Source organism: Ramularia collo-cygni (assembly GCF_900074925.1).
Source record: "Ramularia collo-cygni strain URUG2 genome assembly, contig: RCC_scaffold23, whole genome shotgun sequence".
Lineage (NCBI taxonomy): Eukaryota > Fungi > Ascomycota > Dothideomycetes > Mycosphaerellales > Mycosphaerellaceae > Ramularia > Ramularia collo-cygni.
Window position 1 is genome coordinate 199,909 of NW_019716277.1, and position 24,897 is coordinate 224,805.

At 52.4% G+C, this 24,897-nt stretch overlaps 12 protein-coding genes; 5 read left to right on the forward strand and 7 right to left on the reverse strand.

The window, feature by feature from the left end:
• Nucleotides 1-256: 256 nt before the first annotated feature.
• Nucleotides 257-661, forward strand: RCC_10603 (related to AIM1 ### cytoplasmic protein involved in mitochondrial function or organization; the record flags this gene model as incomplete). The annotated part of the gene is made up of 1 exon (XM_023775830.1): nt 257-661. The coding sequence occupies one exon, from the start codon at nt 257-259 to the stop codon at nt 659-661; it is 405 nt and encodes a 134-aa protein (XP_023631598.1).
• Nucleotides 662-1,306: 645 nt separating this feature from the next.
• Nucleotides 1,307-3,289, reverse strand: RCC_10604 (probable membrane coat complex Retromer, subunit VPS5/SNX1, Sorting nexins, and related PX domain-containing proteins; the record flags this gene model as incomplete). XM_023775831.1 has 3 exons in its annotated part: nt 1,307-1,393; nt 1,448-3,156; nt 3,205-3,289. The coding sequence occupies 3 exons, from the start codon at nt 3,287-3,289 to the stop codon at nt 1,307-1,309; spliced, it is 1,881 nt and encodes a 626-aa protein (XP_023631599.1).
• Nucleotides 3,290-4,089: 800 nt separating this feature from the next.
• RCC_10605 (uncharacterized protein) lies at nt 4,090-5,106 on the forward strand (the record flags this gene model as incomplete). XM_023775832.1 has 4 exons in its annotated part: nt 4,090-4,254; nt 4,305-4,526; nt 4,587-4,843; nt 4,893-5,106. 4 exons carry the CDS (start codon nt 4,090-4,092, stop codon nt 5,104-5,106), a joined length of 858 nt encoding a protein of 285 aa, XP_023631600.1.
• Nucleotides 5,107-6,210: 1,104 nt separating this feature from the next.
• RCC_10606 (related to protein phosphatase 1K, mitochondrial precursor) lies at nt 6,211-7,887 on the forward strand (the record flags this gene model as incomplete). The annotated part of the gene is made up of 1 exon (XM_023775833.1): nt 6,211-7,887. One exon carries the CDS (start codon nt 6,211-6,213, stop codon nt 7,885-7,887), a length of 1,677 nt encoding a protein of 558 aa, XP_023631601.1.
• A 466-nt stretch (nt 7,888-8,353) lies between these two features.
• On the reverse strand, nt 8,354-9,248 carry RCC_10607 (uncharacterized protein; the record flags this gene model as incomplete). XM_023775834.1 has 2 exons in its annotated part: nt 8,354-8,547; nt 8,759-9,248. The coding sequence occupies 2 exons, from the start codon at nt 9,246-9,248 to the stop codon at nt 8,354-8,356; spliced, it is 684 nt and encodes a 227-aa protein (XP_023631602.1).
• A 302-nt stretch (nt 9,249-9,550) lies between these two features.
• On the reverse strand, nt 9,551-10,960 carry RCC_10608 (related to FAD binding domain protein; the record flags this gene model as incomplete). XM_023775835.1 has 2 exons in its annotated part: nt 9,551-9,934; nt 10,058-10,960. 2 exons carry the CDS (start codon nt 10,958-10,960, stop codon nt 9,551-9,553), a joined length of 1,287 nt encoding a protein of 428 aa, XP_023631603.1.
• A 365-nt stretch (nt 10,961-11,325) lies between these two features.
• Nucleotides 11,326-12,094, reverse strand: RCC_10609 (related to IMP1 Protease, mitochondrial; the record flags this gene model as incomplete). XM_023775836.1 has 2 exons in its annotated part: nt 11,326-11,529; nt 11,585-12,094. The coding sequence occupies 2 exons, from the start codon at nt 12,092-12,094 to the stop codon at nt 11,326-11,328; spliced, it is 714 nt and encodes a 237-aa protein (XP_023631604.1).
• Nucleotides 12,095-12,314: 220 nt separating this feature from the next.
• RCC_10610 (related to rRNA processing protein (Ebp2)) lies at nt 12,315-13,587 on the forward strand (the record flags this gene model as incomplete). XM_023775837.1 has 2 exons in its annotated part: nt 12,315-13,236; nt 13,295-13,587. 2 exons carry the CDS (start codon nt 12,315-12,317, stop codon nt 13,585-13,587), a joined length of 1,215 nt encoding a protein of 404 aa, XP_023631605.1.
• A 241-nt stretch (nt 13,588-13,828) lies between these two features.
• Nucleotides 13,829-14,492, reverse strand: RCC_10611 (uncharacterized protein; the record flags this gene model as incomplete). XM_023775838.1 has 2 exons in its annotated part: nt 13,829-13,868; nt 13,921-14,492. 2 exons carry the CDS (start codon nt 14,490-14,492, stop codon nt 13,829-13,831), a joined length of 612 nt encoding a protein of 203 aa, XP_023631606.1.
• Nucleotides 14,493-15,367: 875 nt separating this feature from the next.
• On the forward strand, nt 15,368-21,321 carry RCC_10612 (uncharacterized protein; the record flags this gene model as incomplete). XM_023775839.1 has 2 exons in its annotated part: nt 15,368-18,619; nt 18,805-21,321. 2 exons carry the CDS (start codon nt 15,368-15,370, stop codon nt 21,319-21,321), a joined length of 5,769 nt encoding a protein of 1,922 aa, XP_023631607.1.
• A 280-nt stretch (nt 21,322-21,601) lies between these two features.
• On the reverse strand, nt 21,602-22,197 carry RCC_10613 (probable L-PSP endoribonuclease family protein Brt1; the record flags this gene model as incomplete). XM_023775840.1 has 4 exons in its annotated part: nt 21,602-21,626; nt 21,684-21,749; nt 21,809-21,966; nt 22,036-22,197. 4 exons carry the CDS (start codon nt 22,195-22,197, stop codon nt 21,602-21,604), a joined length of 411 nt encoding a protein of 136 aa, XP_023631608.1.
• A 545-nt stretch (nt 22,198-22,742) lies between these two features.
• Nucleotides 22,743-24,107, reverse strand: RCC_10614 (uncharacterized protein; the record flags this gene model as incomplete). The annotated part of the gene is made up of 1 exon (XM_023775841.1): nt 22,743-24,107. One exon carries the CDS (start codon nt 24,105-24,107, stop codon nt 22,743-22,745), a length of 1,365 nt encoding a protein of 454 aa, XP_023631609.1.
• Between the last annotated feature and the right edge of the window lie 790 nt (nt 24,108-24,897).

Consider the following 24,897-nt stretch of genomic DNA (forward strand, 5'->3'; position numbering starts at 1 on the left):
ATGGAGTACAGATCAGAACAATGGATTGTGAGGTCGATAAGCAAGCGTATGAACGAGCGAGTGGGCTTATGTTGTTGCAAGAGAAAAGACTCATTTGTGATTTGCTGACTGGTTCCCCTAAATAAGCTCCGACTCCACCCGTCATAGCAAAGTGATGTCAATGTCAAGGATGATGCTGTCTTGAAAAATAACAACAACACCAACATCAACATCAACATCAACATCAACATCACTCAACATCAACGCATCAATCGCAATGGCTTGCAGAATGGCTTCTAGAGCATTCCTTCAAATCTCCCGCGCGCCCTCGAGATTCATCAACCCGACCAGGACACGAACAGCCTTTGCTACTCAGACATCCTTCCAGCACATCGCCAATCAAAGGCACTACTCAACACCAGCATCATCTCCAGTTGAGGCACCCGAGTATCTCGACGCAAACGAAGCCAAGATCTTTGCCACCATCAAAGAGGCCCTCCAACCAACCAAACTCGAAGTCCAAGACGTCTCAGGCGGCTGCGGCTCAATGTACGCCCTAGACATCGTCTCGGAGCAATTCGCCGGATTGTCAGTCATCAAGCAACACAGAATGGTCAACAAAATCCTTGGCGATGAGATCAAAAAGTGGCACGGCGTGCAGCTGAAGACGAAAGCGCCGTAACTCATGAAGAGAGGCAAATGGGCGAGATCGGCTGCCGTGACTTGATCATTGAGTTGGGGGAAAACTCCGCAATGAATGGCAAGAAAGAGGCGCCGCGTCATGTCCGCATTACATGCGTTGCTTGTTCACGGCTGTCACGGCGATGCATGAAGCTGGTCATGAAGCTGGTCGTGCAAGCGAGCCGGCTGGGCGCACCGTGGGATGTGTGCATATGCATGCTGACGCTGGGATGTCGTGTCACCTTGGCAATGTCGAATGAGGCATGCCCTTCCTGCAGTGCACGAATACGAGATGGAGGACTCGGCATTGTAACTCGCCCATGGTTGGGGATGAGGGTGGTGCATGTGGCAAGGTGCCGGCGGCAATGCGCATAAGCTGCCGAGACCAACTTCAATGGTGGTCGCGCTATCCGAGATGGGTATGAGAGAGAGCAGCTTGGAGGACGAGAAAGCAGTCATACATGCACAGCAGTAGGACAGACAGACAGCTAGTATGCATGTCTCCATGGCTAGTGCATCACGCCGTAGTCGAGCAGTTCCATTGACGACAAAGGCGTCCTGCAGACCAGACGATGTTCAGACTGCATCGCACTACTTGATTCAGTATTACCGCCACCGCCTCATCCGTACGTGAGCCTGTCAAATCTCAAATCTTCTCAATTTCGCTTTTCGCTTTCTCCCATTCATCAAGACTGCGTTTCGACCACTCTACGTGTGACCTAGCGAAGGCCAACTGTAAAAATGTCAGCCAAGCATTCACAACATCGAGGATCACTTCCAAACTCACCATGTACGCGCGAAAGTCTTCCTCCTTCTGTCCTTGGAAGCGTCGTAGGTCTTCTAGCACGCCGTGACTTGCATCCTTGACGTCTTTCTGCGACACCTCCAGCGCTTGCTCTAGATGCACGAGACTCTCCTTTGTCTTGCCCAGAGCATCTCGGCGAGCCCGCTCGGGGTCCTGGTCGGTGACGCCTTGAATTGCGTGCGTGAGGCGACCGAATATCTTGTTAGCGACACCACTGCTCGCTCTCTTGTGATTGTTGCTTGGTGGTGAGGTCGGAGGACTGGTATAGTGGGAAGACTCATGCTGCGGTCCACCTTGCTGTGCACTTGGGGTATTACCGCCGGGGAAATCGCTGTCTACCGAAGCATCGTCGTTATCGTTATAGGACGGTCGATTGCGATTGCTGCCGCTGCTGGCACTGCGCTGTGGTGCGTACTGCTGAGAGTGTATGCCTGACGTATTCATGTACTGTTCGATCCGCTTGGCCTCCATTTCACTTCGCTCGAGTTGGTCCAGACTTGCTTTCTTCTTCTCAAGCTCATCGCGGGTCATTTCTTCTTGTACTCTCTTTAGCACACGGTACTTCAACACACTCCGCACTACGCTCGCGAATTGAGCACTCTCCCGCATCGGTTCTGCAAACCCCGCACTCAATGCGTGTGAGAGATCTCGAGATTGGATAYAGGTGAAGTCGCACGCTTGTCCGGCCTTTTCGATAGCATGTGCCACACTGGCAGACTGCTCCGATAGAGAAAAGGCGTTGTAGCGGGCTCCGAGATCCATCAAGTCGTCTCCCAAACTGTACATGTGCCGAAGCAAACGAGCGTTGACCTTCTCCATTGAACCCACGAGCAGTGTTTCGAGCTCTTTGGAGCTGTTCTCAAATGTCGAAAAGTATGGATCCAGCTCCCCTTCACTCAATCGTGGCTCCAGAGGCGGGAAGCGCGTGTATTGGATTTGTGGAGTCGTGTGTGCGGCAGCAGAAGGTAGCATGGAACCAGCTGGAGGCGAGGTGGGTGTTCCTGATGCGGACGAGCCAGAGGCAGAGCGGAGCTTCGCATTTTGCGATGGCACTGGGAGATAGGAGTGGGCTTGCGATGGGTTCGCTGGGTCGAGGGGGGGAGCCTTGAGGTTGTTCTTTGGCAGGCTTGCAACAGGATGTGAGTGAAGCACCTCGCTCCAGCTCACGTTGGGATCCAGAAATCTCCACCATACTCCATCTTCGCGCACCGCCTTCATACGTCTGCAGCGGTTCAAGAAGGTTGCGAGCATTCGCTGCCGCAGTTCAATGATGCCCACGTCCTCTTTGGCTTTGGTCGGTTTTGCGGCATAGTCCGCAATGCTGTGCTTCTCGGGAATCGGAGGAACAACCAGAGTAGGATGTAAGTTCACCAGCGTCTGCCGTAGAGATGCGAACTCTGAGTAGCGCCGTCGAACTTCGATATCCCCTGTGCGAATCGTGTAGGTAATGTAGCCGCCGCCGCCTTCAGTGTTCTTGCCAGCAAACACAATCTGGATCTCAAGCTCCGGGTTCTCGTAAAGGATCTGCTCTATCCTACTATCATATCCACCATCTTTGGGTTGTACTTTTGGGCCCTTGGCATGGTCATCGTCTAGCTCTTCGTCGCTCAAATAGCTGGATCTCGATTGATATGCCGCTACACGGTCTGGAGACGAACGGCCTGATGGCGGGGTAGAGGGACGATTATAGCCTGAGAATGGTCAGTCATGGTGAAGCATAAAAGCACGCWGTCACGAACGCTCTGTTGGTGATTGGATCTCAGACGTTTCCGAGTCGCGACGGTGGAAAGAGCCATATGGGTTGTTATCTTCGTCGTCCCACATGACGATGATGGCTAATTCTTTCCCTGCCCGCTTGGCTAGCTCCTGAAGGAATCTCGCGACCGAATGATCGATTCTCGACGGGTGTGGTTGCAAGTGTAGGTTGTGGGTTGAAGATGGACAGGTCTGGTGTTCCTGTTACGAGCTCCCACGTGCAGGCGTGCATTGTCCCGTCGTCATTCGGGATTTGACTAGCGCGAACTCTCACCTTTTGCGTATCGAACATCAAACCAGTCTTCATCAGAATCTTCCTGCTCTTCATTGACCGTTGGTAACTTGGGTACCGCCTCGGGCTCAGATTTCATCTCTTCCAAGACTTTATCCAACACATCATCGACCGTGTCCCTTTCTTCTTCGTGGCCTTCGCCGTCCAGCTGCCAAACTTCACATCCGCCTTCCATTGCTGCCTCTGCTGTATCGTGCTATGCTGCGAGGGTGGGTACGTACCTTTTAAAGACGTAGTTGCGAGTACCTTCTCCCTGCCGTAACTTCTCGATTGTTGTTCGTGTCTGAAGGCAAGAAGGCAGGCGAACGCGTGTTTGTGGTGTAGGTAGTTCCTTTCTAATCTCGCGTTTGCAGTGCATCACTCCTCCCTCTTTCCGGACAAGATCTTCTTATGCATCGTCTGTTGATATCTTGACCTCTTCTCCAACACATTCTCAATCAACAGACTTATATCTACACCGCAATCAAGCCTTCAAATAGAGGCCACTCGGTAACCATTTGCCGTAAGTCTCATCGTCTTCGCTGCAGACTATTCCGACTGCGGTACCTTGGTAGCCTCTTTGTTGGTGGTGTAAATCATGCCTGCGAGTGCTCGAGTGAGCGGCCTGCGAGATCTCATCACGGTCACCGTCAGAGCCTCAACGCAGAAGCGGACAGCGGAAACACGAAGAATATTCAAAGCGAACACTAATTCCAACCTCGGGGGTAGGAAGCTCAAAGTTGATAGTGCTGCTGGATCAAGGGTGGAGGCTCTCGTCCATCCAACCATATCACATGCTAACACAACTCCCAGCGCCCGGAGACTTCCAAGCCAAATCAACAAAAGTGGCCAGTTGTCTTCAAACAACTACAGTCGACCATGAGCGTCCCAAACGCGACTCTCGGCGTAGACAAGATAGTCAGATTCTATGGCGAGGGAGCGAAGGACATAGAGGGCCGCACTCTCAATGAGATCCTCAACTACGAAAACGACACACTTGAGATCAAGCACGACTACATTCAATTCCTCTTTCCCGTGAGTCGATGTCCAGCTAGCTGCTGCAGTAGATCTCCGGCCTAACGCACCGTCTCTCAGTTGCCGGAGGGCTCCTCATATAACGTAAAGGCGCCCATTATCACGAGAAGCACTCGAGACGCCTTCGTGGAAAGACCCGATCTCCGCGACCAACTCTTCAGATCTTGCGAGCGGATGGCCGGTTTTTACGGCTTTAACATTGTCGTAGACGATACGGACTACAAGTTCATTCCCAAACCAGAGTTTTTGTCGCTTGCGACTGATACGTGGATGACGAGGATTGACCACAACCATCTCAGGATCAGTCGTATTATCAGGTACGTATTTTCCGCATGTCTTGTTCCACCGCTTATTCCCACTTCTTAGATGTCTCCGGATTCTGGGCCACAAATCCCTCGCGCTCGCATTCTATGACGCGCTCCTTGAGTGCGATGAGGAGCAGGTAGTCGGCAGGAAAAGTTTGATGTACTGGGAGAGAGCTGCAAAGAGACCACTTCACTTGCCGCCAGAGGAGGACGACGAGGATGCTGAGGGGGTCACGTGGTTAAGATATGTGGTGCCTGTCCCTCACGCGGGATGAAGTCCTTGGTGCAGCTATAACCCGACTCTTTGGACAATAATGCACCATTGGTGTGAGCTTTGCTTGGGTGCGAAGTCTGTCTTTACGGGTTGGCCTGTATCTTTTGGGCTGGTGGATCACGTATGTCTACAATCACTTTGGAACTGCGCAGTTACATAACTGGTGGTCGTATAGTTAGGGGCAACTCACTTTCGGGCTCTTATTATGTCATCGTTGTTTTGATCACACTCGCGTCGACTTTCGATAAGGATCAAGCCGTGCTCCGCTGATCAAGAAGCAGCTTGGAACCTATTAAGGACACCACCATACACCTCTACGAGCTATACATAAACAGGCAATGGGATCATTGTGCCAGAGTACCGCCAGCTAGTCAAGGACAGTTCTGTTCTTCGTAAAAGCTACCACACACGCTGTGCGATTGTGGATGTCACACCCCAACCCTAACCCTAAAGCACCGAAACTGGTTTGCCATGGTTGGAGGCATGAGCTTCTGTGTTGATAACGATGAGGTTTTCGCGATCACCGGTAACACTAACGGCTAAGGCAGGACAGCATTGACAATCGAATACCGCACTTTCGAATCAAATCGACAACGTGGGCGTCACAACGGATCGACGTGCGAACTCGCAAAGCAAATGTCAAAGCAGATCGGACTGTTCGTTGGATCAGGGCAAGKATCGTTGCGGACAATAGATCAGAGCTATGCTCGTTGTATCATATTGATCGATCGTTCGCCCGGCGATTGCGACACGGAGAGAGAATGGCACTCCCGTCCGCCCCTCTTCGACGAGAGAGTCTTTTGTTGAGTGTCCTCCATATGGTCACGGCATTGCACTATCGTATCGATCGAGAAAGAATGGTACGTTCAAAAGTTGCTTATTCCGAGGTGACAAACATGCAAACATATTAATATGCCGATGGTGTGATGCAAGGTGAGGTGAAGTAGGTTAAAGGAGACCTGGAGTGAATGAGCCGATCGTCGCCCCACGTGCTTCCTAGAACTACCAAACCTTCGAAGCTGAACATGTCGTAAAGGTATTCTCTACTTTCAAAGTGCCGTTTGTGCGCACGACCTCCCCCGAGAGACACCGTACGCAGGAAGAAATGAAGCATACTGGTTCGCCCTTTTCCATCCGACAGGCCTTGCAGGCCGTGTACAACGAGCAGCATGCCGTGCCTCGCAAGACCATGCAGAGACGCGAGTTTCACGATTATTTCGTAACGAATCTCCCGACCACCTCGCAGGCTCCTGACAGACTGCATCCTTCTCACCACAAATTGCCGCGATCGGATTCGAGTCCGCATGATGGCCCCGCGAATCGAAGCTCGCAAGTCTCTAGCTCAGCCCGCGACACAACGGTGGTGAGGATCCCATTGAAAAGTGCAAAACACCACTTCGGCGCGGGCGTGAGTAGAGGGAGTCGACCATACAATGAAGACACATATCAAGCTGGAACGGTGGAGATGCCAGCATTCGCGAAGAAACAGCCCGTCAGCATCAGTCGGAGGCGAGATCTAAGTGATGGCAACGTAGGGTCGACACGACAGACTGGGGATCCTCAAGTCTTTTACTTTGGCATATTCGACGGACACGGTGGGACAGAGTGCTCGGAGTTTCTACGGGAACGACTGCATGGCTATGTGGAAGAGGCGGCTCTGCTCTTTGGGTTGGAGAGTACACTGCACGACAATCCAGATGAATCCAACGCAGCTGGTGGAATTATGGGTGAACAGGACCCCGAGGATTTGCAGAAGAGCTTAGTGAGCTCGTGGAAGGAGACGGTGGGAGGCTACTTCAAACGGTTCAGACCGGAACATTTCCCTGCGGTGGMGAGACCCGACGATTCAGTGCCCAGTCAAGATGACGGCTACCACAGTTCTATCGAGACAGTCCTCACCTACGCATTTCTCAAAGCAGACCTGGATTTTACCACCGCCCAGGCTGCCAAGCATACCAATGCCGAGGAAGAGCGACGCCGAATACAGCCCTCCTCGGTTGACGACCCGGTCCTTTCTGATAGACCTCTCAATGCTGATGACATTCTCTCCAACGAGGATCGCCCTGCTTCACAGAACTTGCGAACGCGACCTGCTTCCCGAGGATCATCTCCAGATCTCAACGCACCCATTGGTGGCAACACCCGCTTCAAGGGAGGCTCAACCGCGTCAATAGCATTGCTATCGACACCCTCCCCAACCCCATTCTGGCATCCGAACAGTACCAGCACATTGATAGCTGCTCACGTAGGCGACACGCGAATTCTCCTTTGTAGAACAACGGACGGAGCCGCAGTACCCTTGACTGCGAATCACCACCCATCTTACCCAGTCGAGGCCAACAGACTTCGGAGATATGCCACCTCTTTCGTCACAGACTCCTTTGGCGAAGAGCGCGTCCTAGGGTTAGCCAATACTCGTGCCTTTGGTGACATTGGAAGCAAGCGCATCGGCGTGAGTGCTGAACCACAGCTCACAACAGTGCAGCTTCCTCCTGCGGGTTTTGCGTTTATGGTGTTGGTGAGTGATGGTGTGAGCGGGCATCTCGGGGACCAGGAAATCGTGGACATTGTCAAAGAGGCAAAGACGCCGGATATGGCGGCCAAAAGTTTGGTGAGTTTCGCGACTGAGACCGCTGGGGAGGCGGATAATGCCACGGCACTGGTTGTGAGGTTGGGAGGATGGGAGAGAAGGATGGAGGGCGGTGGTGGGAGTTTGAGGACCAAGGAGCAGAGGGACTATAGGAAGCGGGAGGCGGATGATCCGAGGAGGGGAAGGATGTAAATGTGACATGAAACGGATTGAATGAGATTGTGCTCCTATGCTATACTCTGCATATACTCCCTCGGCAAACTGTGGCAAACTGTCGTGAGAGCAAGCATACACACTGCCGGGTCGGGTCAGTGCCTGTCTCGAAAGGTTCCTCGTATGGATCTGACGTTCCTCTGAAATGTCGCCCCTGAAACCTTTGGCTTCAGACTGAGCTTGCTCGCCTTACACGGGCATGCGGCTTGAGAGACGCACGTCCTTAATGTCAGTCAAGACCGCGTTTGCACTGCATGCACACCTGCACACCTGCACACCTGCACGCACCCCGTCATATTGCAACGTGCACGAACGCACACGCAAACACCGCGGCGGGCGCGAGCGCCTCTGCAACGTATACGGAGCGTACCGCAAAGGTGCACATCATCTCTGGCGACAACCTGTGAACCAGCTGCAGGTCGCAGTCGTTACGCATTCGTCATCATCAATCACGCAGAAGACGTCGGATGCGGCGGAATGACCAACCGATTCCCTTGCTGCTGTCGAGTGTGATCTCCGTTACCATCTCCCTCGCCGATTCCAGGATGCTGATCAGAAAGACGGTGTTGTTTCCGCCTTTATTCTTGATCAGAAGACGGATTCTGTCGAAGGCAATGCCGAWAGGGGTGTCGCCCGTGCCTGTGAAATGTYAGGACCGCATGATTCGTATTTCCTCAGGGGCATCCCGTCTTGCACGACTGGTGGACGCGGCGACGGCTTGGTCGAAATAGCGAGCAACAGAGAGGCTCGTTGCATCTTCGCAATAGCGTCCGGTTTCGTAAAATCGGTGGACGTGGGAGGAGCGTGGTCGCACGATTAGGGTCAGAGAGCTGAAGGGTGGATGACTTACACTTTGGGTTCTCCTTGACCAGTGAGTTGACCTCCTTGAACACCTTCATGAGCGTCTCATCGTCGCTACGTCTTCCCGTCTGCACACTCCGCTTGTGTTGCCGCTTATACTTCAGGCCACTGTCGGCGTCTTCATGCACCTCGTCGCTGTACCCTTCATCGTGCTCAGTCATGCCAAACTTGCGCTTGTGAGCAGCGCGTTCCTTCCCCGCCCAGAACATCTTCCGCTCCTCAGTGAGGTCCTTGATTTTCTTGTCTTTCTCGACACCCTTAGACTGCAACTCCATAATCGTTTCTTCGCTTATCTTCAGCTTCTGAGTGATTGTCTGATATCGCTCCGTCAGATCCGCCAAGGCTTTGTCATAACGCTCTTGAAGACCTCGGGCGATGGCAGTAAGTCCCGGACCCAAAAGGATTCGGTAGCCGTTGAACACAGCGCCGATTTCCGAGAGAGATTTGTCGAGGAAGCTTGCTGTGGTGAGTTGGGCCATTGTGGCGAGTCCTGGGAAGGGAATGTCCTGATGGGAGTGATTGGAGGAGTTGTTGGATGTTGTTGGATTAGTTCGAAATCCAGTTTGTTGTTGTTCGAAAGAGCTAAGGTGACTATCGAAGTGGGAATAGTTATAGAGCATTTGGCTGCTTGTGACAGCCGCTGAATGGAGCGAAAGCGAAGAGTGAAGCTTTCACTCTCAGCATGTGGGTGGAGTCAAAAGCTCATCAAGGGATTGGATAGGTTCAATGACATCCAAAGTTGCTTGAGTGCCCGACCGCTTTCTCCCACTCGAACAACATATCATCCCCTCTCAGGCCTCACATCCTCCAGATCCTCCCTTGTCACATTTCTATTGACAATTGGACTGTCGTCATTCACCCTCCGCCAGTCATGTGCACCCAAACAAGCCCTTCGACTCGCCAGCACAGCGAGCGTTCCGCGTTTGACCGCATCAGTCTCGTATCTCGCGATAGCGTCTTGCAAAGCCTTGCTTTCGATGGCCCCAGAAGGTTTGCAAAGAGGCCGAATCTCGTTGAACAGTACCGAAGCGTCGATGACGGCTTGGTTCGCTCCTTCGCCTCGATACATTACCATGGCATGTTGAGCATCGCCGACCAAAGCAAGTCTGCTATGGAAGAGAGTTGGATCACTGCGACGAGGAATCCAGTCTTCGAGAACGACGGGCTGGTTCGCAGTGTTAGCGATGTAGGGCATGGATTTCTAGACCATGCGCCGGCTTCTCGCCTTGCAGGACAACAAACAGCGACATCGAGACGAAAGGATGATTAAAGTGTCATTGACACTCACCTTGATCTCAGAATCATCCGGAATATCTTGCACAATCGAGCGAAACGGCTCCGCCCACTCAGAAGAAAGGGATTTCATCCATATCAGTTGCCCAATATCAGTGTTCGGCACGTTCGAAGGATCAACCCGCCCGAAAAATCCATCCCGGTATGGCCAAGAAGTCATGATCTGGCAGCGGTATATCTTCTCTCCGTTTTCATCCTTCTCTGCTGGAGCACCATGATCGCCGGGGCATTCCAGAAATGAGAACCACAGATAGACATCTGTTCGTGGATCGCTGCCTTGGAGGAAGTACGGATCGAGTTTGCGTATCCCCTCGATCTTGCTTTCTGGGTATTTGACACCAGCACCGATGAACCGAATTGGCAGCTGCCAGTTCTTGTTGTCTGBTGGATGCAACATCCGACGAACAAGAGAATGTGCACCATCGCAGCCCAGGAGTAGACTGCCGGTAGCTGATGTGCCGTCTGTGAAGAAGGCTTCGACGCCGACATCATTAGAAACCACATCTTTCAAGGTCTTGTTCCACTCCATGTTCAATCCGGTGTGCATCAGGTCTCTTAGGCGCCTTCTGCTGACGCGGATCCTCTCCGCAGGCGCTGTCTTCCATCTTGCCTCTCCAGTTGAGAGGTCGAAGTAGGTGAAATTGCCGCGATCACCTGCATTTACGGCTTCGATATTGACATACGTCTCTGGCAATCGTGCGACTATATCATCGGGCAGAAGAGATCTGAAGGCCGGCAGTGATTGAGCGAGCGTGAGACCCCAGCCGGCGCCTCGAGCTGAAGGGCTTTCATCACGATCGAACAAGCGATATTGAATGTTCTCTTTCCTGCAGGCTTGAGCGAGCGTGAGTCCAGCAATGCCAGCACCGATAATCAGGATAGGCTGCTGAGCTGCCATATTCTCTAGATTTGCCCAGTGGGGAATGTGTGTATCAAGTTGAGATGTGGTCAGCTCCAGCGATAGACAATATGGTATGATGATGATGACTTGTTCCAGCCGCAGTGCTGTACGAGACAGTGTCCGCGCAAGAGCTCAGCCCTTAGGGCTACCTCCTCGCTGGAAACTGTCATCACTGAAAGTTCGTAGGGTTGACCGCAGCTCTTCAAGGATTGCAGATCCATGACGCAATCCTAGTGGGCGCCAAGTAGTTGCGACGCGTTTGGTATGCTTCGATCCACTTTATGTACAATGTCGATGATCGACTTTGTAGAGCCCGCATTGCGAATCCTCCTTCTAGCGGGCAAGGATGTGATGCTGGTTGGTCAATTGACAATACTGTCAGAGTCATCACCATCCGACAGGCCTCTGTCTAGCCTTTGGAATCGGGGCAGCCATTCTAGGTCACCCATTCCCCATCTTGCAATCACTTTTCCTGCGATCAAAGCCAGGGGTAAGGGGCCGAACATACGTGAATCTCGAGAATGGGGCAGATTATCTCCAACGACCCAGCAATGACCTTCAGGGATCTACGAGATGCTTGTCAGTGGTTTGCGGTATGTGGATTTCGATTGCCAGATTCACCTGTATCATGGCGTCGCTTTTTCCAGGTGTGTTCATGAGTACAAAGTCGCCTTCGAGTCCCATGACCCTTTTGACAGCGTAGTCACCTTCCCGCACGGGATGCTGAAAGCTCACAAGATCACCCACTTCGATCCCTCGACCCCTTCGATAATACTTGCTTATCCAGAGCCAGTCTCCTGTAGAGTTGAGATTGGGAACCATGGAGATGCCATAAGCTGCACTGGACATGTAAAAGTATTCCACAAAGATGTGGCCGGCTAGGAACACGGCAGCCATGCATTTCGTGGCAATCGAGATGACTCTGTAGGTGGCACTCCAATCGATACCATTTCTGGAAGAGATTGGAGGTGCATAATGTGCCTGTTTTGGTCTTGGGTTGGCGTTGATGGAGGGTGGAGTTTTCGTCTTTGCATCGGGAGCCTTGGAGGATGCTAGACGGATGGTACGCAGAGGCCCAGGTCGACTGCGAAGCGCAGTCGCACCTAAATTGCCAGAAGCACTTCTCAGCATTTTGTTCCAATTTCGTGCTGCATATTGTGGAGTCGCCATCAATGATTGGTACTGCAGGTAGACAGCATAGCACAGCGCGGAACGCGAGCTGCCTTCGTACCCTGGAAAGATCGGCGGCCGGGATGGAGAACTCTATTTTTTTCTTAGACGACTTGGATTTTYTACCTCAAAGCTCCACCATCTCACCGGACTCTCACACATCACACTCACATAGATTACAATGCCGGTACCTAAGCTCAAGGAAGCTCTAAAGCGTCACAAGGGTGTGGATCACAAGCTTGAGCGCCAGAAGAAGCTACAAAAAGAGGCGGAGAAGAAGAAGCGCGCGAAGAAAGCGAACACAGTCGATGTGGATGCGCTCGAGGCCGGCGCAGCAATTGACGAGGAGAACGAGGCACAAAAACTTGCTGCACCTCGAGCGGAGCTGAAGCGGGAAAAGAAGGCTGCAAAGATTGCGCAGCAGGCACAGAAGACCAACGGAGAGGCGGATGGCTGGGAGACGGATGAGAGTGAAGAGGACGACGACGAGGAGGATGCAGACGAGGGCGCAGAGATAGAGCCTGCCATGGAGGACGAGTCTGACTCGGATTCTGAGGAGGAGTTCACCAACGGCAACGAGGAGGACGACGAAGACATACCACTCTCGGACATTGAATCGCTCGCCTCGGAGGACCGCGCAGACGTCATTCCCCACCAGAGATTAACCATCAACAACACCGCAGCACTCACACGATCGTTGAAGTCTTTCGCGCTACCCTCGACACTCCCATTCTCCGCAGTACAATCTGTGACTTCCGCCGAACCTGTCCAGATTGCCGATGTTGACGATGATCTGAACCGTGAGCTCGCGTTCTACAGACAATCACTCGATGCAGTCACAGAAGCCCGAGCTCAGCTTAAGAAGGAAGGCGTGCCGTTCACTCGGCCGACAGACTACTTTGCGGAAATGGTCAAGTCGGAGGAGCAGATGGGCAAGGTGCGATCGAAGCTGCTCGACGAGACTGCGAGAAAGAAGGCCAGCGCAGACGCAAGACGGCAGAGGGATCTCAAGAAGTTTGGAAAGGCAGTGCAGGTTGCGAAGCTGCAGGAGAGACAGAAGGAGAAGACTGCTACGTTGGACCGTATTCAAACGCTCAAGCGAAGTGAGTTGCACAAGTCTCCATCCAACTCATTGATAGCACACATGCTGACATGTAACAGAACGCCAGGGTGCAGACCTCACTGCCAACGAGGACGACACATTCGACGTCGCTGTCGAGGACGCAGATGTCACGGCCAAGGCAGATCGGGCAACACGGAGAGCAAAGGGAGCAGCAGACGGCAACAACAGGAAGCGCCAGAAGAAGGACGAGAAGTTTGGATTTGGTGGCAAGAAGAGGTTCTCGAAGAGCAACGATGCGAAGTCTTCCGCCGATGCTGGAGGATATTCAGTCAGGAAGATGAAGGGTGGTGGCAAGCCCAGACCGGGCAAGAGCAAGCGCGCGAGAACGTGAGAGAGTGTGCGGTAGCTGTTACGATGGCTCTGTGTGAGTATCTTCGTTGTATTCTACTATGATACCCGCCGGCGTCTCTTTCCAGCGTATTCACTGAACTTGGGCCGGTGATTCATTGGCCGTACCGGAGGGCAGTGTTCTCTATGATTTACAGCGGACGATCATGAACTGTGTGTATCTACAAGCGCAGAGGGGTGTGAATCCTACGAGCATGGCAGTACAACTCGAATATGTACATGTCCTACATACTGTTGCTGATTGCTACAATCGCCATAGCGGAGCTGATGTCACATGTCAGCGTARGATTTGTAGCAATGAAATGGGCATACGTACGCGAGGAGAGTCCAATTAAAATAAGAAATACCACCTGGTGAGCCTCCGTCTTCATCTCCGATATCGTCTGTAGTGTTTGCAGAAGATGAATTCGTGTTGGCCATGTCAGTACGWTTGACACCGTTCGCTAAGACGGCTCTGAGGCATCCGACGTTATTCATTGTCGTGCTGTTGTTGATATAAAATCGGAACTCGGCTTCCAGCATAGACTTGGTGAATATGTCTTCCGGCAGTGAATCTCCAGGCAGAGTCCGGCTCACGTTCACATTGAGAGCGCCAGCGTCAAGAGGGCAGAAATTTGGGAAGTCTTCGACGGTACATGGATCGAAAGTAATTCCATATTTCGATTTTCGTGATTCGTACCATCCTAACCCGATGGTATCGTTGCCGCGAAAGGTGCTCGTGCCATTGATGAAGAGTGTCAGAGTCCTGTTGGCGAAAATGGAGACTCTGAATACCGACGCCGTGATCTGGCTGTTGTCCATGCAGGTGCCGAAAGAAGTCGTGTGGAGTTCACGCTGCCCATTCGCGAAAGACGCGTAGAGCAGTGCTGTCAGTATCTGAAGAAGCATCGCGTTTGTGGTGATGAGGAAGATGGAATTGATGAGTCCTTGTTTTAGGCAGGCAAAGAGACGAATCGCGAAGGATTGAAATTGAGATGGGAACGAAGGATTCGGCTTTCGCGGCCGTGTCGAACAGACGGCGTTACCTTACCTTTCCACCATCCCGTCAGCAGCGAACGGTCCGAGTGGTATGTATGTTCGTCGGTGACGAGATTCCTATGCGAAAAGTCGATGTTCACAATTCAATGAACAGGATGCGACTTTGTGAGTTAGCCCGAGCCTCTTCCGTATCCTGGCGATACCGGGATGGGCGTCTACAATGGAAATAGTGCTAGTTGACGTGCGGCTTGTGCCTTGGTTGCACGGTGCCTGCTTGTAGGCTCGATGGAGAAAACCGGCTTGCCGAACCGTATTGTTGTTGCTTTGGTAATTGTGGTGACGACTGGATCGTTCTAATCTAAGGTATCATCTAGCTAGCTAGGCAATGTCAATCGGCATGGATTAAATGCTGGCTCTTTCCTCGGCTATTGTTGTTGGCCCGACCTGACCGCATCCAAGATTCATTGTCGGGGCTCATTTCATTCATGCAAGTATTTCTCATAGTCAGCACCAATAAATTTCCTTGCTGTACAAAAGAAAGGAGTAGGAATGCCTTTCTGCTCTGCCCACGCCTCGTAGCAAGCTCCCGCTAGTCCAACGCCATAGGCGAGCCCGAATCGAGAAACTCGAACAGTTGAACTCAGAATAGTACAATAGTCCGACCCGTACACTATAGTGCGCTCGCAAGACTCGACCATGGCCTTGATCGAGTCTTTCCTCTGGAAAAGAGCGTGCTGAATGTGCGAGGCACAGCCAGAGAGCCCGATCTCGAGTCCACGGCAGACATGGCCGACAGCTTATCTAATTCGCTGTCCAGCATACATTCTTTGGGCAGTTCGTTTGGAAATGGATCGCGACCCTCCAGCCGTTCCCAAAGCGAGGCGTCCTTTTCAACCGCCAGGCCAGGCTCATCGTCCCATCCTAGAGGAAACATCAGCCATGAGATAGACCATATCAAAACCCTGATCTCGAGGTCGGCAGAAAGTCCCCGTAAGCCGAAAGAGCGCATCTCGGCCCAGGTCTTTCGTCCGAGGACTACGTCCATCTCGTCCATCTCGTCGATCGCTCACCTCGATCATGCCCACATATTCCACGAGCTCGATCAGCTCAAAAGGCGCATAAGACAGGAGCAGGAGCAGCTACTGCAGGCTCCACAGCTCACTCGAAGGATCTCTCAAATTGATCCCGGACAAGAGTCGGATTCTGATCATGAGGGAGTACTGGATGAGAGGGAGGTGGAGTTGGAGCACGCACGAGAGGATGCGATCGTGGTTAGACAAAGGCTAGATGGGTTGCTGGAGATCGCGGAGCGGAACGTTGACAACCTGACTGCCGACAAGGAAAGACTTGAGAGTCTGTGCGAGCAGCGAAGGGAAGGACTGGTTGCTGCCGCCGTGGAAAGGCGGAATCTCATAAAGGYTCTGGACATAGCACAGACAAACATTGAGCTGCTAAAGGACGAGTTGCAAGAGACCGTACTTGAGCATCAAAAGCAGCTTTCCGAAGTGCAGGCTAGGCAGATCGAGTCTGATGCTGTATCTGATCGTCTTCAGGAGCAATTGACCCTGCTTCAATCGCACGAAGTCGAGCTGGAAACGAAACTGGCTGCTACAAAAAACGAAACTAACAAGTTCCTGGAAGACATGGAGAGGCTGAGTGCAGAGCGCTCGGCGAGTGATGGACTGTTCAAAGAAGAAATCACAAAGCTCCAGGAGAAGGTCGACCGTGACGCTGCTGAGAGCCAAAAACGATCAGCGGAGATCCAGGAGCTGCGGTCAACATTGACGCGAGCTGAAGCTGCAAGGTCTCAGGCCGACGGCGAGAATACAGAACGACGTGAACAACTCGTGGGCCAAATCGAGCAAGGCAAAAGACTGCTGCAACAGGCTCTTCACGATGCAGCTGTTCAACATGCAGCTCACCAGGAGGTGATACACAGTCGTGATCAGCTTACGTCTGAAGTCGAGCAGTACCAGATCAAGCTTGGAGCTGCTTTGTACCAACGGGAACGCACGGAAAAGCAACTCAGTGAAGCTCGTCTGGAACACGAGGAGCAGAATCGCATATTGGTCGAGAATCACGAGAAGCTGGTTGCAGAGCTGCAGTCAAGTGTCGAATCGATCCATGCTCGACTGCGGGAACGTGATCAATCACACGCTTCGGCTGTCGAAGAGTTGGCAAAACAGCACCAAGAAGCTCTCCATGAGTTGAAAGCCTCACACCAGTTGGAGATTGAACAGATCCGCAAAGAGGCCACGCACAATGCCGAAAAAGACCGTGCAATTCTAGCTGAAGAGTTGGCAACGCAACATGCAGCCGCCATTGATGCTTTGAAGAGTTCGCATCGTGTTGAAATGGAACAGATTCGTCTAGATGCAGAACGCCGAACCATCGAAGCCAGTGAAAATCACGCAAGGATCACCCAAGATATGGCAGCACGACATGCCGAGGCTCTCGAGAACCAGAAGACTTCCCACCAGGATGCAGTAGAGCTGCTTCGTGCGGAAGCGACACGCACTGCTGAAGAGCTCACTGAGAATCACGCAAGGGCTATGGGCGATCTGGCAACACAACACACGAATGCGCTCGAAGGCTTAAAGGCTTCACATCAGGCTGAGGTGGAGCGTACTCGCGCAGAGGCAATCAGAGATTCCCAGGAGGACCACGCAAGGGCTGTATCCGAGCTACATAGCCAACGTCGAGAGGCGCTCAACCTAGCCAATCTCGAAAGTGAGCGAAGGTTGGAGCAGCTTACAAACGCTCACGATGAGGAGCTTGCAGTTCTAGAGGCCAAGATTTCGAAGCTGCAATCAGATCACGAGGAATCATTGGCCACCGTGCGTAGGGAGCACGATGCCGCGATATTGGAGAATTCTGCTAGAAGCGCATTGGAGCGACAGACGACTCAAACGGAAGCACGATCTCGAGTTGATGAATTGACAGTAGCCCACGAGGCCACACTCGCTGCGATGCAAGAGAGACACGCTCAGGGTATGGCAGAGTTGACTGAAGACCAAATAGAGTCTGTAAAAGCCGAGGAGGAGCGTCGCACCTTGCTGCAGGCTTCACATGAAGCAGAATTGGCAGCTCGTCACAGTCAGCATGAACAATTGGTAGCCCAGCTGCGTGCCGACTACGCTTCGGAAAGGGACGCCTCTAACATTGAACAGAAACAGAGTGTATTGCAGCTTCAAGAAGAGCACCAGAACGAATTGACTGGTGAATGTGAAAGGGCTCAAAAGTCAATCGCGGAAGCTGAGGTTGCGCATCGAAGTGCCTTGGAAAGCGTCACGGCGGAACACCAATCCGCAATCTCTGAAGTGCAGGCTGACCTCCACAACACTTACAAGGCATTGGAGAGTCTAAAGACGAGTTCGGCGGAAGAGAGAGCTCGTGCAGAATTTGAACATGAACAACGGGTTGTCAAGCTGGAATCTGGCTGGTCAAAAGTAGCTGAAGATACACTGAAGGCTCATAAAAGTGATATGCAGAAAGCGGCCGACGAAGCTGCACGGAATCTGGATGCCGCAATCCAGCGTTTTCAGGGACAGCTTGCTGAGCGTGACGCCGCAGAAGTATCCCGTGTTGTGGCGTTCAAAGATGCCCACGCGCAAGAGATACTTTGCATCCGGGATAGTGCCAAGACGGATGTCGAAGCCGCCCATGCCGAACTCGAAACAACAAAAGAACAGTTGCTCGCTGCTCACAGTGGAGAAGTGGATCGATTGCGGCTAGGAGCCGATGCTCGCTCCGAGGAAACGCGGGCAGGACATGAGTTGGAAGTCGGCGCCCTCCGCGAGAAGCTGGAAGCCGCAGAATCGACAATGAAGAATGCCATTGAGGAGCACGCACGCTTAACGACAGACTTACGGAATACACAGGTTGCAGAATTGCAGCGTTTGAAGACGGAACACGACCGAGAGACGAACGAAAGAGAGACAAAGAGTCACGCAGAGATGGAGCTTCTACGAAAGGATTCCGTGGAGGTGTTGTCAAGGGTCAGCGCGATCGAAGCTGGATACGATGCGAAGATTGAGGTGAGTGCTTTGATTCTGTTTGGTTCCACACCGACCGTGACGACCGTTTGTGAAATCACAATCATCAGTCCTGGCTGCACATTGTGAATCCACACGCAGCGAGCGTCACAGCTAATTGATGGACTTCGCTTGCCGCTCTGCCCCTTTGAACACCCAGGAACCCTGGCTAATGTGCTTCTTCGCAGAACCTCAAGCTTAGCTACGCTGCCGAACTCACAATCCTCAAAAACGAGGTTGCGGCATACGATGAAGCCATCGAGTCGAAGAACGAAGACGTTAGGGGGTTGAAGCAGGAGGTGGAAAATCTACAATCACGTCTCGAGGAAGCTCGTTCGGAGATGGAAGAGAGAGAATATGTATTGCAGAAGCAACATAGAACAGCTCGGGATGCCTCTGTGGAACGAGCTYACCAGAGCGGACAAGCTGAGCTGCGAAATCTGAAAAAGCGACATCAAGACGCAGTATCACAGGTCCGGGCGACCGCACAGAGACAGGCAGCTGCACAACTCACCGAACTTGAAAAGTTGCATCAAAAGGAGCTCGAAACCTTTAGCCAGAATGCTTCGGAAGCCCATCAGGCCGAACTCATGCGGCTCGAAATGGATAATCGGAATAAGTTGGCTGAGCTGGAGAACAAGCTACAGGAGAAGCATCAATTGGAGCTCTCATTGAAAGATGCTGCCTACCTTTCTGAAATGACAGCTTTGCAGGCCAGGATGGACGCCTCTCTCACCGGCCAAGCAGAAGCAGAGAGGACTGTCGCGTTGCTGCGACGGCAGGCCACGAAGACTCACAGCCGTTCGCCAGATTCAAAAGCCTCTGCCAACGACCAGGTGGCTTCGTTGCAAAAGGAGAACGAAGACCTGTCCAAGAAACTTTTGATCCTCCAGTCCTCCTTGCGCGACTCGCAAAGGAAAGGCGGCAGTAGCACGAGCAGTCCATCACGTGGTCACGAGCATGTCGAGCTTGCGTCGCTGAAATTGCAGCTCGACAATCTCGAGCAAGAGCGCTCTGCAATGCGGCGGACAATGGAGAAGAGATCGGCGGAGAATTTGGAACTTGTACGCCAGAACGGTTTCCTTGTGAAGGAGCTCGAAGTTATCCTAGCCCAATTATCCAGGAACAAGAAATCAGCCTCGCCAACGGTCGACGCGCTTGTACAGACGGAAGCTTTGATTTCAGAGCTCAAGGTCGATTTGTCGTCCGCGCGGCTGCTTAAAGAGCAGTCCCTTGCAGGCATGCGGCCTACGACTCCTCTAAGCCCCGGCAATCGACAAGCTAAAGACGAAATCGACATGGCCTGGACCACGCGCTCCTTTGAGGACTATCTCCAAAACGCACATGCCGAGCTATCGCAGCTGGGCTCCGTGATCTCCGCTAATGAGACACTGTTCGCGAGGAAGATTTCTGAACACGTTGGGGAGCTGCAAAAGGCCAAAGACAAACTCGCTGCCGATTACGATTCCAAAATCAAAGGCCTCGCTGYGGACAAGGAAAAGATCGAAGCCATGGTTTTGACGAAGCAGCAAGCCGCATTCGCTCAAGATCGAAAAGCACTCGTCGCCAGCTATACCGAAGGTTCCACCGACTTCAAACCAACGCCACGACTTCCGGATAGAAATGCAGTCGCTCTTCGCAATGCCGAAGAACGACTTGTTGCAGACTACAACAAGAGAATCGTCAGACGCAAGTCGCACATCGCGCTCAAGCATGCCCAAGAGTTCCAGAGCCTGACGCGGGATTACGACCGCAAGGTTGCAGATCTTCTCGACAACCGATCTCAAATCGAGGGCGACCTTTCAATCGACCCAACCAAGTTTGAGCAAGACATTGGGGAGCTTCAGACCACATCGGCAAGGTTGGCAGAGCGGCCCAGCCCAGCCGCTAGCCAACAGCATCCTGAAGCCAGTCCAAGTCCCTCACCAATTGAATGGGCATTGAGACCTCATTCCATACGCCGTCGAAGTCCCAYGGATCCAGCGCCAGAGGAAAGATCAAGGCCACGAACTCGGACGAGCACTCCTCGCACATCATGTTCCATACCAAGGTCATCTTCCGTTCCGCGCGCAGCTCTATCTGGCGACAACAACAGCGGCGAACGGGCGGTCTCGCAGTCTTTTAGGGGCGCCGAGAAGCATCCTCCTGTCCCGCAGCTCTCTCTTATGCGAGGCAAGACCCCATCTGACGTATACGCCAGTTCAGGAAGAGCTGCATCGAGCCCACTGCTAGGTACGACGAGTCCACTACTTGGTGCAACAAGTCCACGACTTGGTACGACGAGCCCACTACTTGGCGCAACGAGTCCACGACTTGGTACGACGAGTCCACTGATCAATAATGCACCATCTGTAAAACAACCAGTGACCCCACAGACTCTAAGGCGCACCAGCCAGCGGATATCGCCTCAGCCGCCGCCACCAAGCCGTRGGAAGAGCGACAAACCAAAGCACCTCAACATCGAACCCATCCCTTTCGAACAACAACGCCCAGTCCATCGACAAACGTCCTATATTAAAGGCGCAGTCAACCCGAAGGTGCTGGAGCCCTCTAAGCTTGGATTCCTGCGAAGAGTCGTGGACAAGATCTCCTCACCATCGTCACCTCCTCGACCTAGCTCATCATCTTCCGCATATTCATCCTCCACGCGGCTCGGCCATCGGGCACGTCAAAAGTCGACGAGAGTTTCGAATGGCATGATTTAATGACGTGCTCCGAAACAGAGCCATCCGATTTGACCTTACGATCTTTATCCCCGCCGTGCTCCTCGGCATTGGTGTTGCTGGAAATGACTTTTCATATGTCTGCATATACCCTACGAGATGACGAATGAGTGGCATTTTTGGCATGGCAATTTCCGATATACGCTTTCATTGCATTGATCTTTCAGGAAATGAACTACACATTAGCTCAGCGCTGTTGATATTGATATAAATCGAGACATTTTGATGATCAAGGTGTGTACAGCTTTGTTTGGTTCCTCAGCTACAATTTACTTCTAGAAGATTCACTATCTTCCCATTAAGTCAGCATCATCATCGTCTGTTGGCACTCGAGACATGCTTACGGCAGCACAGCTATGCACTCAATCTCCACATCAGTTCCTTTAGGAAGCTGCTTCGCCGCCACGCAACTATTAATCGCACTGTCAGCTCCTTCTTCTCCACAAAGCCAGTGTTGAGTCAAACTAACGTTCTGCAGGGCTTATGCTCGCCCCAATACTGCACATAAACCTCATTCATCGCCTCAAAATCCTTCATATCAGCGATGAAGACATTGACCTTGACGACATTCTCAATCGTGGTGTCCGCGGCTGTCAAGACGGCCGTCAAGTTCTTGATACATTGGTGCTATTTTCTCTCAATATCAATTTCTGAAATTTTCTCTCTCCGGATCGTTTTGCGGGAAAATACACATACAGTGCGAGCCTGAATATCGCCTTCAACAATCTTGCCCGTGGCGGGGTCCATGCCAATTGCACCGCTGCAGTAGACTGTGCCATTGGCTACGATGGCTTGGCTGTAAACTCCCGGAAGAGGTTTGGGAGCTTTGTCCGTCAGGATCACTTGCTTTGGGGCCATTTTCGGAGGGTTTCTGGAGTAAGTTATTGGGTGAAGGAGTTGGATTGTAGGAGATATGAGTATCAAAGATACAGTAGTGATTAAGTAGGGCGTGCCAGTGCGGCCCGGTGGCATATGATGATCACTAGTTCGAGCTAGGCCAAGCTACCCTGCAAGGCACAAGAAGTTGGAGATGGACACAGTGGATGATGTGGAGCACGCGTGTTCATCGATTGCGCATGTACGATTCACATTATTTGCTTGCGGTCCTTTTTACATGTTATACGAATATGAGAACCTACAGCATGCTGGAAGAAACTTCAGAAATATCGTGTACGGTAATATTTCAATCGCTGCCAGTGATTTGCAATGAAACCTCGAAAGTTCTGGTCTCAGCCGAATAATCGTGAATGATATCTACATCGCAACGCTGTAGCCGTACAAGCAGAGATAATTTCATGGAAACGCCAGAACCGTCATAACCTGGTTCTCCCCTTGCCACCCTTATTTGCCGGATGATCGTGCACACGAGCTCCCCAAACCTCGATACCAGGCACTGACACCATTCAATCTGCCACACCGTCCATGCTCTCCGGCTCAGCGGCCTTCTTCGATGCGAGAGGCTTAGCCGTGTCCTTCACAGGACCCTCTTCACGCTGCCTCCGAGCTTGATGTCTCTCAATGCCCACCTGGCGCATGTCATTGCGTGGTGACGGCGTGGCACAGCCCTGTCTCCAGTTCACCGACGCCAAACTGTTTCCTCTACCACGCTTCACCTCCGACGTATTCTTGCGGTCCCTCGCCTTCTTCGCTGCGACCATGCGACAGATGTTGTTGTATTTTTGATTGAACAGCTCCTTGCCTTCCTCATTGAGGAAATCCTCGAAGGCGTAAAGCTGGCTCTCGGTGTAGCAACCCTCATCACGGTGCTCAAGGTACGAGTTGATTGCGCGATCGATCACCACATTTTCCACGGGAACGTAGCAAGCAAGGTCTTGGAACATGTTCAGAGTTGGTGGTTGATCGCTAACGCGCTTCATGATGGCCGCCGTGATGTGTCTCGGGATCGGGCGGAGTTCCAACACGAGTGATGCTTGGTAGAAGTCGAGCAAGTCTGCAAAGGCGAGCTTGTCAAGATCGGGAGCGTACGGGACCAGATCATCCTTGGCTTCGGCGTTGTCCATCATCCACTTCAAGGCCCACTTCACTGTCTTGTTGGACGGGTTTTCTGCGCCCTCCATCATCAGAACCAGGCACTTTCTACGACGACCGCGGACCCTGACGTTTGACGATATGCTGAACTCGGTAGGCTGCGTGCAAGTCGTGTCTGCCTGCGAGAATCCGGATTCGCTGCCCGCTGCGTCGGAGCTGCTCTCAGTGGAAGATCCTGGGGACCGTGCAGCGAAAGCACCAATCTTGCCCGAGGGAGCTTTGGCCGGTCGGGGAAAACTGGTCGCTGCTGCTGCTGAGAAGCGTACCAACGTCTTGAGAGGCACAGCGGAAATGAAGCACTCGTCGTTGTAGACATCGACCATTTCCTGCTGGCGAGAAGGTCGCGCGTGGTTGATGCGTGCCTTCTTGCCGACTCGGACTTTTGTACCGTAGCCGATGACCACTGTTTGAGTGTCCATGCTGTAGCTGATGCCGGAATAGGGCGAGTAGTGGAGACCGGGGGTGAACTGATGCCAGAAAGGTTCTGTAGCCTGCGGCGGCGGCTGTAGCTGATAGTTTGGGCTGAAATCGGTCACGGCAGGGTTGAATTGATGTGGAAGTCTCGGCGGAGGTTGTGATTGCTGGAAGTTCCAGTGGGTGGGATGCGCAAGTGGTTGGTAAGAGAAGGGGACCAAAATGGTCTGCGAACGGCGAGCTCTTGTAATCGTTGGATCACGCATAGATGCTGTCGCGTGGTTGCTGGAAGCTGCTCCGCTCATTGTGCGGTGGCAAGTGATCAGAGACACTGATGATGGTGGACAGGTGATGTTTTTAAGAGAAAGAAAGCGGAGGGCGAACGGTCTTTTAGCGGTCGCACTGGATCTAGGTAGGCAGCCGTGAGTGAATGAGGAAGATAAAAAGTGAACATTCGTGTAACACGATAGAGTGAATCGAAGCGTGGCACCCGGTGGAAGTACGTTTAACTTTTTTTTTTCTCTGGTAGTATTACAATCGCAAAATCTCGACCAAACGCAAGAACGGTCTGGTGACGGGGCTGTTGCAAATAGCGGTCTTGTACCGTCTCTTGACGCATCGGAGGAGAATGACTAGAGAACCGACAGACATCCTCGCCATGCTCGTCTTTGTTGCATTGGGTAAGGTAGCTGCTGAGCGTAGGCCGACAGACATCGCGCTCCACTGCGATGTGTGAAAGGAGCTGTACACAGATTCCCACGTACGCGGGCTCAGATTTCCTCAGAAGAGGAGAGATGGACGTCACTCCTTCTCCTGGGCCAGAATGTCATGGGGAACTCAGCTTGTGTGTCGACGACATCGAACATTCTGCCGCCATCAGGTCAAAATGGGGGCAGATCCTCACTGTAAAGGAATGGAAGAGATGAAATCCGCTCGGGGTGCTGTCGTTGTTTCAGCGTGGAGTCGAGCAAGAGTTCTGACTGGCTTCTGGAGACGCGCGAATCTCGGCAGCGCGCTGAACTCTATTCTATCCTACAACTGACTATGGCATGTGATGGGTTGATCGTACCTTTTTGTCCCTTCACATATAAGTAG